The 13,856-nt window shown below is 42.4% G+C and overlaps 1 protein-coding gene across 1 annotated transcript in view; it reads right to left on the bottom strand.

Annotated features, from left to right (window-relative positions):
- Window positions 1-13,856, bottom strand: part of LOC115194307 (dedicator of cytokinesis protein 11) — a 108,449-nt gene that overhangs the window by 47,390 nt on the left and 47,203 nt on the right. Inside the window, exons 31-32 of the mRNA XM_029753926.1 lie at window positions 10,641-10,688; window positions 5,922-6,064 (exon numbers count right to left, since the gene is read on the bottom strand). Coding sequence (XP_029609786.1) covers window positions 5,922-6,064; window positions 10,641-10,688 — 191 coding nt within the window. The remainder of the gene's footprint in view (window positions 1-5,921; window positions 6,065-10,640; window positions 10,689-13,856) is intronic.

Genomic DNA, 13,856 nt, shown 5'->3' on the forward strand with positions numbered 1-13,856 from the left:
TAATCAAAATATACTTCATATTTTTTGGTTATTTTTCATCTATTTTGACAGAGTATTTTGTGTAAATCGTTGACAGAAAAATTACAATTAAATCAATTTTCATCATGCAACTAAACATGGAAAAAGTCAAGGGGTGTGAATAGTTTGACACAGTACCCCATAAAGACAAAGCAAACAGTTTGTTTTAAAACATTTTGCAAATCTATTCAAAATAAAAAACTGAAATATCAAATTTGCAAATGTATTCAGACCCTTTACTCAGTACTTTGTTGAAACACCTTTGGCAGCAATTACAGCCTCGAGTCTTCTTGGGTATGACGCTACAATCTTGGCACACCTGTATTTGGGTAGGTTGACTCCCATACGTATTCAACTACTGTATGTGAAATAATCAGTACCTCACAACCCTGAGCTGCACACTCCACTCCCCTTCCCCCATGAGCGTCCGGAACATAAGAGTCTAGCGGGTACCATAAACCTTCCTCTCAAACTGTCTCTGACCTGTGTGACCTGTGCCTTGACAGGTTGTTAGGAAGGTTATTAGGGGGGTCAGACATCTGCCCATCTTCTTGACGATACAGGTCACACAATACTTGCTCTCTACCTCAATCAGTGGCAGAGAGCAACATCTCTGTCTCTACCCATCAACAACTGTACTCAATAACATCTATCTGGGCTTGTGGGATGGTGTGCGTGCAGAGTGAGTTAAGTAATATTTGTTTTTTGTTCTTCATAGGTAGTTACTATCGTTGTATGCTGCCTTTGTGTATTGTAATGTGTAGGTAGCATATACATTTTCATACAGTCCTTCCCTTTTCAATAGCCTTGTTGCTCTACTTGTGCTATCAGATAGTATTGTGTACCGTGGATTCATTACCTCTGTTTTAGAAACACTAACATTCCACTACCTTTCCCACTTTTTATTCCCATGTACATTCCTATGTCCATCTCCATATTCATGATCTCCAGTGTGTGTAAATACATTTCCTGTGTGTGTCAACTCTTGGACTGCCTTATTCCCCTCTAACTGGGGGCGGTGTCAGTGGGTCACAAACCAGTAGAATACGTAGAGCCGGTTCACTCTCTTTCACCACTGTTCTGTCCTGCCGATGCATTGAAAAGCAGCTAGATTTTTATTTACCATGTCTTTATCAAAATCAAATCAAATGTTATTTGCCACATACACATGGTTAGCAGATGTTAATGGGAGTGTAGCGAAAAGCTTGTGCTTCTAGTTCCGACAGTGCAGTAATATCTAACAAGTAATCTAACAATTCCAAAACAACTACCTGTTACACACAATGTAAAGGGATGGAATAAGAATATGTACAGCCTGGGGCTCCATGCAAGATCTCACCTCATGGAGTTGCAATGATCATGAGAACGGTGAGGAATCAGCCCAGAACTACACGGGAGGATCTTGTCAATGATCTCAAGGCAGCTGGGACCATAGTCACCAAGAAAACAATTGGTAACACACTACGCCGTGAAGGACTGAAATCCTGCAGCGCCCGCAAGGTCCCCCTGCTCAAGAAAGCACATATACATGCCCGTCTGAAGTTTGCCAATGAACATCTGAATGATTCAGAGGACAACTGGGTGAAAGTGTTGTGGTCAGATGAGACCAAAATGGAGCTCTTTGGCATCAACTCAACTCGCCGTGTATGGAGGAGGAGGAATGCTGCCTATGACCCATCCCCACCGTCAAACATGGAGGTGTAAACATTATGCTTTGGCTGTGTTTTTCTGCTAAGGCGACAGGACAACTTCACCGCATCAAAGGGACGATGGACGGGGCCATGTACTGTCAAATCTTGGGTGAGAACCTCCTTCCCTCAGCCAGGGCATTGAAAATGGGTTGTGGATGGGTATTCCAGCATGACAATGACCCAAAACACACGGCCAAGGCAACAAAGGAGTGGCTCAAGAAGAAGCACATTAAGGTCCTGGAGTGGCCTAGCCAGTCTCCAGACCTTAATCCCAGAGAAAATCTGTGGAGGGAGCTGAAGGTTCGAGTTGCCAAACGTCAGCCTCTAAACCTTAATGACTTGGGAGAAGATCTGCAAAGAGGAGTGGGACAAAATCCCTCCTAAGATGTGTGCAAACCTGGTGGCCAACTACAAGAAACGTCTGACCTCTGTGATTGCCAACAAGGGTTTTGCCACCAAGTACTAAGTCATGTTTTGCAGAGGGGTCAAATACTTATTTCCCTCATTAAAATGCAAATCAATTTATAACATTTTTGACATGCGTTTTTCTGGATTTTTTTGTTGTTATTCTCTCTCTCACTGTTCAAATAAACCTACCATTAAAATTATAGACTGATCATTTCTTTGTCAGTGGGCAAACGTACAAAATCAGCAGGGGATCAAATACTTTTTTCCCTCACTGTATATATAAATATATGATTGAGCGATGGCCGAGTGGCATAGGCAAGTTAGCAATAGATGGTATAAAAATAGTGTATACATATGAGCTGGGTAATGTAAGATATGTTAACATTATTAAAGTGGCATTATTTAAAGTGACAAGTGATTCATTTATTAAAGTGGCCAATGATTTGTGTCTGTATGTAGGCCGCAGCCTCTCTCTGTTAGTGATGGTTGTTTAACAGTCTGATGGCCTTGAGATAGAAGCTGTTTTTCAGTCTCTCGGTCCCAGTTTTGATGCACCTGTACTGACCTCACCCTCTGGATGGTAGCGGGGCGATCAGGCAGTGGCTTGGATGGTTGTTGTCCTTGATGATCTTTTTGGCCTTCCTGTGACTTCGGGTGCTGTAGCTGTTCTGGACGGCAGGTAGTTTGCCCCCGGTGATGCGTTGTGCAGATTGCACCACCCTCTGGTGAGCCTTGCGGTTGCGGGCGGTGGAGTTGCCGTACCAGTCGGTGATACAGCTCGACAGGATGCTCTCAATTGTGCATCTGTTAAAGTTTGTTAGGGTTTTAGGTGACAAGCCACATTTCTTCAGCCTCCTGAGGTTGAAGAGGCGCTGTTGCGCCTTCTACACCACACTGTCTGTGTGGGTGGACCATTTCAGTTTTTCAGTGATGTATACGCCGAGGATCTTAAAACTTTCCACCTTCACCACTACTGTCCCGTCGATATGGATGGGGGTTGCTCCCTCTGCTGTTTCCTGAAGTCCTCGATCATCTCCTTTGTTTTGTTGACGTTGAGTGAGAGATTGTTTTCCTGACACCACACTCCAAGTGCCCTCACCTCCCATTGTTTCTCCCATTGTTCTCTGCAGATCTTCTCAAGCTCTGTCAGGGTGGATGGGGAGCGTCACTGCACAGCTATTTTCAGGTCTCTCCAGAGATGTTCGATCGGTTCAAGTCCGGGCTCTGGCTGGGCCACTCAAGTACATTCAGAGACTGGTCCTGAAGCCACTCCTGCGTTGTCTTGGCTGTGTGCTTAGGTTCATAGTCCTGTTGGAAGGTGAACCTTCGCCGCAGTCTGAGGTCCTGAGCGCTCTGGAGCAGGTTTTCATCAAGGAACTCTCTGTACTTTGCTCAGGTCATCTTTCGCTCGATCCTGACTAGTTTCCCAGTCCCTTCCTCTGAAAAACATCCCCACAGCATGATACTGCCAGACATGACACTTGGTATTCAGGCCAAAGAGTTCAATCTTGGTTTCATCAGACCAGAGAATCTTGTTTCTCATGGTCTGAGAGTCTTTTAGGTGCCTTTTGGCAAACTCCAAGCAGGCTGTCAGGTCCCTTTTACTGAGGAGTAGCTTCCGTATGGCCACTCTACCATATAGGCCTGATTGGTGGAGTGCTGCAGACATGTTTGTCCATCTGTACGGTTCTCCCATCTCCACAGAGGAACTCTGGAGCTCTGTCAGAGTGACCATCAGGTTCTTGGTCACTGCCCTTCTCCCCTGATTGTTCAGTTTGGCCAAGCGCCCAGCTCTAGGAAGAGTCTTGGTGGTTCCAAACGTCTTCTATTTACGAATGATGGAGTCCACTGTGTTCTTGGGTACCTTCAATGCTGCAGAATCTTTTTGGTACCCTTCCCCAGGTCTGTGCCTTCGACACAATCCTGTCTCAGAGCTCCACGGACAATTCCTGCGACCTCATGGCTTGGTTTTTGCTCTGACATGCACTGTCAACTGTGGGACCGTATATAGACAGGTGTATGCCTTTCCAAATCATGTCCAATCAATTTAATTTACGACAGGTGGACTCCAATCAAGTTGTATAAACATCACGGTTGATCAATGGAAACAGAAAGCACCAGAGCTCAATTTCAAGTCTCATAGCAAAGGGTCTGAATATTTATGCAAATAAGGTATTTCTGCTTTTTATTTGTAATACATTTGAAAACATTTGTAAAAACCTGTTTTCCCTTTGTCATTATGGGGGATTGTGTGTAGATTGAGGAAGATTTTTATTTATTTAATCCATTCTAGAATAAAGCTGTAGCGTAACAAAATGAGGAAAAAGTGAAAGGGTGTGAATACTTTCCGAATGCACTGTATTCAAGGTATAACAGTATATGTGTGAGAGAGGGAAGTGGGAAGGGATAGCAAACATGTTCATATACAGTTAAAGTCGGAAGTTTACATACACTTAGGTTGAACTCATTAAAACTTGTTTTTCAACCACTCCACAAATTTCTTGTTAACAAACTAGTTTTGGCAAGTCAGTTTAGGACATCTACTTTGTGAATGACACAAGTAATCTTTCCAACAATTGTTTACAGACAGATTATTTCACTTATAATTCACTGAATCACAATTCCAGTGGGTCAGAAGTTTACATACACTAAGTTGACTGTGCCTTTAAACAGCTTGGAAAATTCCAGAAAATTGTGTCATGGCTTTAAAAGCTTCTGATAGCTTCTGATAAATGATGTCAGTCAGAAGCTTAAGTCAATTGGAGGTATACCTGTGGATGTACTTCGAGGCCTACCTTCAGTGCCTCTTTGCTTGCCATCATGGGAAAATCAAAATACATCAGCCAAGACCTCAGAAACAAACTGTAGACCTCCACAAGTCTGGTTCATCCTTCGGAGAAATTTCCAAACCCCTGAAGGTACCACGTTCATCTGTACAAATAATAGTACGCAAGTATAAACACCATGGGACCACACAGCCGTCATACCGCTCAGAAAGGAGACGCGTTCTGTCTCCTAGAGATGAACGTACTTTGATGCAAAAAGTGCGAATCAATCCCAGAACAACAGCAAAGGACCTTGTGAAGATGCTGGAGGAAACAGGTACAAAAGTATCTATATCCACAGTAAAACGAATCCTATTTCGACATAACCTGAAAGGCCGCTAAGCAAGGAAGAAGCCATTGCTCCAAAACCGCCATAAAAAAGCCAGAGTACGGTTTGCAAATGCACATGGGAACAAAGATCGTACTTTTTGGAGAAATGTCCTCTGGTCTGAAGAAACAAAAATAGAACTGTTTGATCATAATGACCATTGTTATGTTTGGAGGAAAAAGGGGGATGCTTGCAAGCCGAAGACGACCATCCCAACCGTGAAGCACGGTGTGGATATGTGGATATATTGAAGCAACATCTCAAGACATCAGTCAGGAAGTTAAAGCTTGGTCGCAAATGGGTCTTCCAAATGGACAATGACTCCAAGCATACTTCCAAAGTTGTGGCAAAATGGCTTAAGGACAACAGAGTCAAGGTATTGGAGTGGCCATCACAAAGCCCTGACCTCAATCCTATAGAACATTTTTGGGCAGAACTGAAAGTATATGTAAACTTCTGACCCACTGGGAATGTGATGAAAGAAATAAAAGCTTAAATAAATCATTCTCTCTACTATTATTCTGACATTTCACATTCTTAAAATAAAGTGGTGATCCTAACTGACCTAAGACTGGGAATTTTTACTAGGAGTTGTGAATTGTGAAAAAACTGATGTATTTGGCTAAAGTAAACTTCCGACTTCAACTGTACCTATGTTGAGTGTGAGAGCGGTCTCTATGGAGCTAAACTGCTGCAGTTTGACCTGCATGAGGCCGGCTCTGCAGCGCATCACAGGCATGGTTTGGTTCTTCCTGTCTGACGAGAACAGCTTGGATACCCAGGCATCCTGGCTCCTACAGACACAGATAGATACAGTACACACACACACACACACACACTTACTGATATAAGATGGGTGATATAATCCATTGACAGGGGACACTCAGGTGTCTGGACTCCCACTAACAAACATACAAAAATTACCCATAGAGTACACTAAACACAGGGAGTCCATGACACATTTAATGGACTAGCAGGAAATCAAAACTTGATGTGAGAATGCTGTTCACTCACTAGAGCTCAGCGTTCAACACCATTGCCCCTTCCAAGCTCGTCACTAAGCTTAAGACACTGTGACTGATCACCTCCCTCTGCAAGTGACACCAGGTGGTACAGTTTCTACCTCTAACTCCAGTATCCCTGCACATTGTAAATATGGTATTGGAACTGACCCTGTACTGCATATACAGTGCCATCAGAAAGTATTCCCCTTGACTTTTTCAAATTGTGATGTGGGATTAAAATGGATTTAAATGTATTTTTTTAACAATGATCTATACAAAATACTCAGAATTTTTCTTCCACTTTTAAATGACAAACATTTGTACAAACAAATAACATTTTAAAACAATAATATAGTGATTAGATAAGTATTCAACCCCATGAGTCAATACATGTTAGAATCACCTTTGGCAGTAATTACAGCTGTGAGTCTTTATGGGTAAGTTTCTAAGAGCTTTCCACCCCTGGATTGTGCAACATTTGCTCATTATTATTTTCTAAATTCTTCAAGCTCTGTCAAATTGGCTGTTGATCATTGCTAGATAGCCATTTAAGTCTTGCCATAGATTTTCAAGCAGATTTAAGTAAAAAAAATGTAACTCGGCCAATTCTGGAACTTTCAGTGTCTTCTGGGTAAGCAACCAGTGTAGATTTGGCCGTGTGTTTGGCCCTGTAGGTTATTGTCCTGCTGAAAGGCAAATTAAATTAATCTTCCAGTGTCTGGTGGAAAGCAGACTGAACCAGGTTTTGCTCTAGCATTATGTCTGTGCTTAGCTCCATTCCATTTCTTTTTTATCCTGAAAAACTCCCGTCCTTAACAATTACAAGCATACCCATAACATGATGCAGCTACCACTATGCTTGAAAATATGGAGAGTGGTACTAGGTAATGTGTTGTAATAAGATTTGCCCCAAACATAAGACTTTGTATTCAGGACAAACAGTTCATTGCTTTGCCACATTATTTGCGGTATCACTTCAGTGACTTGATGCAAACAGAATGCATGTTTTTAATATTTTTATTCTGTACAGGCTTCCGTCTTTCCACTCTGTCAGTTAGGTTAGTTTTGTGGAGTAACTACAATGTTGTTGATCCATGCTCAGCTTTCTCATATCACAGCCATTAAACTCTGTTTCAATGTCACCATTGGCCTCATGGTGAAATGCCTGTGCGGTTTCATTCCTCTCTGTCAAATCAAATTAGTGAGCAATTTGAACATTTTAACAACTTCTAAAAGTTGCTGCGACTCCACTGGTGAAGCAGTCATAATTAAATTACATTTTATTTGTCACATGCCCCGAATACGACAGGTGTAGTAGACCTTACGGTGAAATGCTTACTTACAAGCCCTTAACTCTATTTTCTTAACTGCATTGTTGGTTAAGAAAATATTTACTAAATCAAGTTAAAAAAAATTCAAGTAACACAATAAAATAACAATAACGAGGCTATATACAGGGTGTACCAGTACAGAGTCAATGTGCGGGGGTACAGGTGGGTCAAGGTAATTTGTACATATAGGTAAGGGTAAAGTTACTATGCATAGATAATAATCAGCGAGTAGCAGCAGTGTAAAAACAAAGGGGGGGGGGGGGGGGGGGGGTGTATCAACGCGAATAGTCCGGGTGGCCATTTGATTAATTGTTCAGCAGTCATAGGTTGGGGTAGAAGCTGTTAAGGAACCTTTTGGAACATGAATTGGTGCTCCAGTACCGCTTTCCATGTGGTAGCAGACAGCACAGTCTATGACATGGGTGACAGGAGTCTTTGACAATGTTTTGGGCCTCCCTCTGACACCGCCTAGTATATAGGTCCTGGATGGCAGAACGCTTTTCCCCAGTGATGTAATGGGCCATATGCACTAACATCTGTGGTGCTTTACCGTCAGATGCCGACCAGTTGCATTACCAGGCGGTGATGCAACTGGTCAGGATGCTCTTGATGGTGCAGCTGTAGAACTTCTTGAGGATCTGGGGACCCATGCTATATCTTTTCAGTCTCTTGAGGGGGAAAAGCCGTTGTCGTGCCCTCTTCACGACTGTCTTGGTGTGTTTGGACCATGATAGCTTGTTGGGGATGTGGACACCAAGGAACTTGAAACTCACGACCGCTCCACTACAGCCCTGTCGATTTGAATGGAGGCATGTTAGGCCCTCCTTTTCTTGTAGTCCACAGGGGAGATATAAGACTCCAGCTTCAGTGATTTTTGCAATTCGTTCCAGTCATTGGTAGCAGAGAACTGGAAGGAAAGGAGGCGAAAGGAAGTGTTGGCTTTGGAGGTGACCTGTGAAATATACCTGCTGGAGCGCGTGCTACGGGTGGGTGTTGCTATGGTGACCAGTGAGCTGAGATAAGGCGGAGACTAGCATAGACTTATAGATGGCCTGGAGCCAGTGGGTTTGGCGACGAATATGTAGTGAGGGCCAGCCAACGAGAGCATCCAGGTCGCAGTGGTGGGTAGTATATGGGGCTTTGGTGACAAAACGGATGGCACTGTGATAGACTACATCCAATTTGCTGAGTAGAGTGTTGGAGGCTATTTTGTAAATGATATCGCCGAAGGATCGGTAGGATAGTCAGTTTTACGAGGGTATGTTTGGCAGCATGAATGAAGGAGGCTTTGTTGCGAAATAGAAAGCCGATTCTAGATTTAATTTTGGATTGGAGATGCTTAATGTGAGTCTGGAAGGAAAGTTTACAGTCTACCCAGACACTTAGGTATTTGTAGTTGTCCACATATTCTAGGTCAGAACCGTCCAAAGTAGTGATGCTAGTGGGCGGGAGGGTGCGGGCAGCAATCGGTTGAAGAGCATGCACTTAGTTTTACTTGCATTTAAAAGCAGTTGGAGGCCTCGGAAGGAGTGTTGTATGGCATCGAAGCTCGTTTGGAGGTTTGTTAGCTTATGGCCTTATACAGCTCGTTGAGTCCAGTCTAAGTGCCAGCATCGGTTTGTGGTGGTAAATAGACGGCCATGAAAAATATAGATGAAAACTCTCTTGGTAGATAATGTAGACATCGCGTACCAGCTGTTATTGACAAATAGACACACACCACCACCCTCAACTTACCGGACGTAGCTGTTCTGTCCTGCCGAATCACGGAAAACCCTGCCAACTGTATATTATCTGTGTCGTCGATCAGCCATGACTTGGTGAAACGTAAGATATTACAGTTAATGTCCCATTGGTAAGATTGTCTCAAACGGACCTCATCCAGTTTATTCTCCAGTGATTGCACGTTGGCCAATATAACAAATGGTAGAGGCGGGCTACCCACTCGCCAACGAATTCTCACAAGGAACCCGGATCTGTGTCCCCTGTATCTCCGTCTTTTCTACATGTGAATGACGAGATTGAGTTTGGAAGCACAGCTGTATCTTTGTAGTGACTGGGTGTATTGACCCAACATCCAAAGAGTAATTAATAACTTCACCATGCTCAAAGGGATATTAAATGTCTGCTTTTTTTAATCTACCAATAGGTGACCATCTTTGTTAAGAATTGGAAAACCTCCCTGGTCTGTGGTTGAATCTGTGTTTGAAATTCACTGCTTGACTGAGGGACCTTACAGATAATTGTATGTGTGGGGTACAGAGATGAGGTAGTCATTCAAAAATCATGTTAAACACTATTGCACACAGAATGAGTCCATGCAATTTATTATGTGACTTGTTAAGCACATTTGTACTCCTGAACTTACTTAGGCTTGACATAACAAAGGGATTGAATACTTGAATTAAGACATTTAAGCTTTTCATTAATGAATTATTTTGTTGCAATTTTGAAAAACATAATTACACTTCGACATTATGGGGCATTGTGTGTAAGCCAGTGAAAAGAAAATATCTACATTTTCTCAATTTTAAATTCAGGCTGTAACAGAACAAAATGTGGAAAAAGTCAAGGGGTGTGAATACTTTCTGAAGGCACTGTATCTTCTTACTTTCTCATGCTCTTCTTAGTTCTTATTGTTTGTGTGTTTTTGTTCTACTTTATGTTATTTTCAACTAACATTGATAGTGATTACTGCATTGTTGGGTTTGGAGCTTGCAAGAAAGGCATTTCATTGTTCTTGTGCACATGACATTAAAACTTGGTAAGCCAGACTTAGAGACATACCTAAAGACAAGAGTAGGTGCATAAACAATGACAATGACATAATATATTAGTAAGGAACAAGGACCAAAAAAGAAAAAGGAAAAACAAGCTTTGACATCCAAGTCTCAAGATGGATGTGGGACAATGACTATTATATCATTTATTGGACTAGCAAGGAACCCACAGACACACATGCACCATGTACCTGTTTAGGATAGAATTAGTAGCCCTACCTATTAGTGCAGTACAGAATCCAAACATCATCCTACCTCCCAATGTTCCTCTTTCCAACATAGCGGAACTGCACCAGGCACGTCCTAAAAGAGATTTTAAGAGGGTCAGAATAATGTTATTAATAATAGTCTTGTTCATTACATAGTTAACTTAGTGGTGTGCAAATAGGACAACAATATAACTCACTTGATAAGTGACAGTTATAGGTTAGCCTACTGTATGACGGAGAAAAAAACTTGAGAACGAAAACCCTCAGGTATAAAATGTCAATCATCAACCCAACAGAGCATTTTAAGTTCAGAGGGTTCCTCAGAGGGACAAATACAGTTGAAGTCGGAAATTTACATACACTTAGGTTGGAGTCATTAAAACTAGTTTTTCAACCACTCCACAAATGTCTTGTTAACAAACTATAGTTTTGACAAGTCGGTTAGGACATCTACTTTGTGCATGACACAAGTAGATTTTCCAACAATTGTTTACAGACAGATTATTTCACTTATAATTCACCGTATCACAATTCCAGTGGGTCAGAAGTTTACATACACTAAGTTGACTGTGACTTTAAACAGCTTGGAAAATTCCAGAAAATTATGTCATGGCTTTAGAAGTTTCTGTCTAACTGACATCATTTGAGTCAATTGGAGGTGTACCTGTGGATGTATTTCAAGGCCTACCTTCAAACTCAGTGTCTCTTTGCTTGACATCATGGGGAAATCAAAAGAAATCAGCCAAGACCTCAGAAAAAAAATGATAGACCAAGTCTGGTTCATCCTTGGGAGAAATTTCCAAATGCCTGAAGGTACCACGTTCATCTGTACAAATAATAGTACGCAAGCATAAACACCATGGGACCATGCAGCCAGCATACCGCTCAGGAAGGAGACGTGTTCTGTCTCCTAGAGATGAACGTACTTTGATGCGAAAAGTGCAAATCAATCCCAGTGTAACAGCAAAGGACCTTGTGAAGATGCTGGAGGAAACAGGTACAAAAGTATCTACATCCACAGTAAAACGAGTCCTATATCGACATAACCTGAAAGGCCGCTCAGCAAAGAAGAAGCCACTGCTCTAAAACCACCATAAAAAAGCCAGACTACGGTTTGCAACTGCACATGGGGACAAAGATCGCACTTTTTGGAGAAATGTCCTCTGGTCTGATGAAACAAAAATAGAACTGTTTGGCCATAATGAGGAAGAAAAAGGGGGAACGCCATTCCAACCGTGAAGCACAGGGGTGGCAGCATAATGTTGTGGGGGTGCTTTGCTGCAGGTGGGACAAAATAGATGGCATCATGAGGTAGGGGAAAATTATGTGGATATATTGAAGCAACATCTCAAGACATCAGTCAGGAAGTTAAAGCTTAGTTGCAAATGGGTCTTCCAAATGGACAACGACCCCAAGCATACTTCCAAAGTTTTGGCAAAATGGCTTAAGGACAATAAAGTCAAGGTATTGGAGTGGCCATCACAAAAGCCCTGACCTCAATTCTATAAAACATTTGTGGGCAGAACTGAAAAAGCGTGTGCAAGCAAGGAGGCCTACAAACCTGACTCAGTTATACCAACTCTGTCAGGAGGAATGGGCCAAAATTCATCTAATTTATTGTGGGAACCTTGTAGAAGGCTACTAGGATTAAATGTCAGGAATTATGAAAAACTGAGTTTAAATGTATTTTGCTGGTGTATGTAAACTTCCGACTTCAACTGTATGTCCTAAGGCTGTAATTCTATCGAACTTGCCATTAATAACATGTCTTTGTTGACAAATGACTGCCTGTTCACAAACACAGACTTTTTAATGTGACAATTGCCAAGTTTTAGGGCTTCACTGTAACTACAGCTCAGGGTGTGTAATCAGGAAAACGTACTGACTCTAATCCTACATTCACACAGGAGAGGAGAACCTATTCTATTCTAGTCATGCATCCACACGGATGTTTGCTGTACTCCAGTGGAGGCTTCTGAGGGGAGGGCTCATAATATCTGGAACGGGGTGACTGGAATGACATCAAACCATGTGTTTGATGTATTTGATACCATTCCATTCATTCCGCTGCAGCCATTACCACGAACCCATCCTCCCAATTAAGGTGTCACCAACCTCCTGTGCTGTACTCACTCCAGTAGACTAAGGGTGTGTTCGTAAATTCACTCTTGCTATCTACTCCGATTTCACCGCACTCTGGTTTGAGAGTGGCAGAGTGCAGAATATTTAAAGAATTTACGAACGCCATAAACACGGTTGTTATGACAGGTGAAAGTAAACATCGGCCAAAAAACTGAATGAAATGGTTGACATAACACAGTCACCAATGCTCAAGATAACATGAAAACAGCCTAACCAGCTCTGCTAGGGCGAGTAAAATGGTCAGAGTGAGGTATTCTCTCATTTGTGTCTGGAAGTAGCTAGCAAGCTAGCCAACTTTAGCCAGTTAGCTTGGGCGCTGCAAATCAAATCAAATCAGATTGGTCACATACACGTGTTTAGCAAATGCTATTGCGGGTGTAGCGAAATGCTTGACTGCTGTTGTGAGGTCAGAACGCTCGGGTCAACCCTACTCCTTGGCCAGTGTCCAGTGTGCGCTCTGATCGCTCAAAGATTGAAACGCTTTGAATTTACGAACGAACAATCTGACAACACTGAATTTACGAATGCACAATCTGAAAACACTGAATTTACGAACGACGAGAGGACGCTCTGAGCTCAGTCTGGAACTTCAGAGTGAATTTATGAACACCCTAAATACAGTGCATTCGGAAAGTAATCAGACCCCTTGACTTTTTTCATTAAGTTACAGATTCACTCTAAAAATAAATAGTTTTTCCCCCCTCGTCAATCTACACACAATACCCCATAATAAAAAAGCAATAGGTTTTTAAACAGTTTTTTTTTCTTTGGTACACTACAAGTTTGGCACACCTGTATTTGGGGAGTTTCTCCCATTCAGGTTGGATGGGGAGCGTTGCCGCACAGCTATTTTCAGGTCTCTCCAGAGATGTTCGATTGGGTTCAAGTTCAGGCTCTGGCTGGGGCACTCAAGGACATTCAGGGACTTGTCCCAAAGCCACTCCTGCGTTGTCTTGGCTGTGTGCTTAGGGTCGTTGTCCTGTTGGAAGGTGACCCTTCGCCCCAGTCTGAGGTCCTGAGCAGGTTTTCATCAAGGATCTCTGTACTTTGTTCCGTTCAGCTTTCCCTCGATCCTGACTAGTCTCCCAGTTCCTGCCTCTGAAAAACATCCACACAGCAT

Source organism: Salmo trutta, chromosome 5, assembly GCF_901001165.1.
Source record: "Salmo trutta chromosome 5, fSalTru1.1, whole genome shotgun sequence".
In the NCBI taxonomy this organism is placed as follows: domain Eukaryota; kingdom Metazoa; phylum Chordata; class Actinopteri; order Salmoniformes; family Salmonidae; genus Salmo; species Salmo trutta.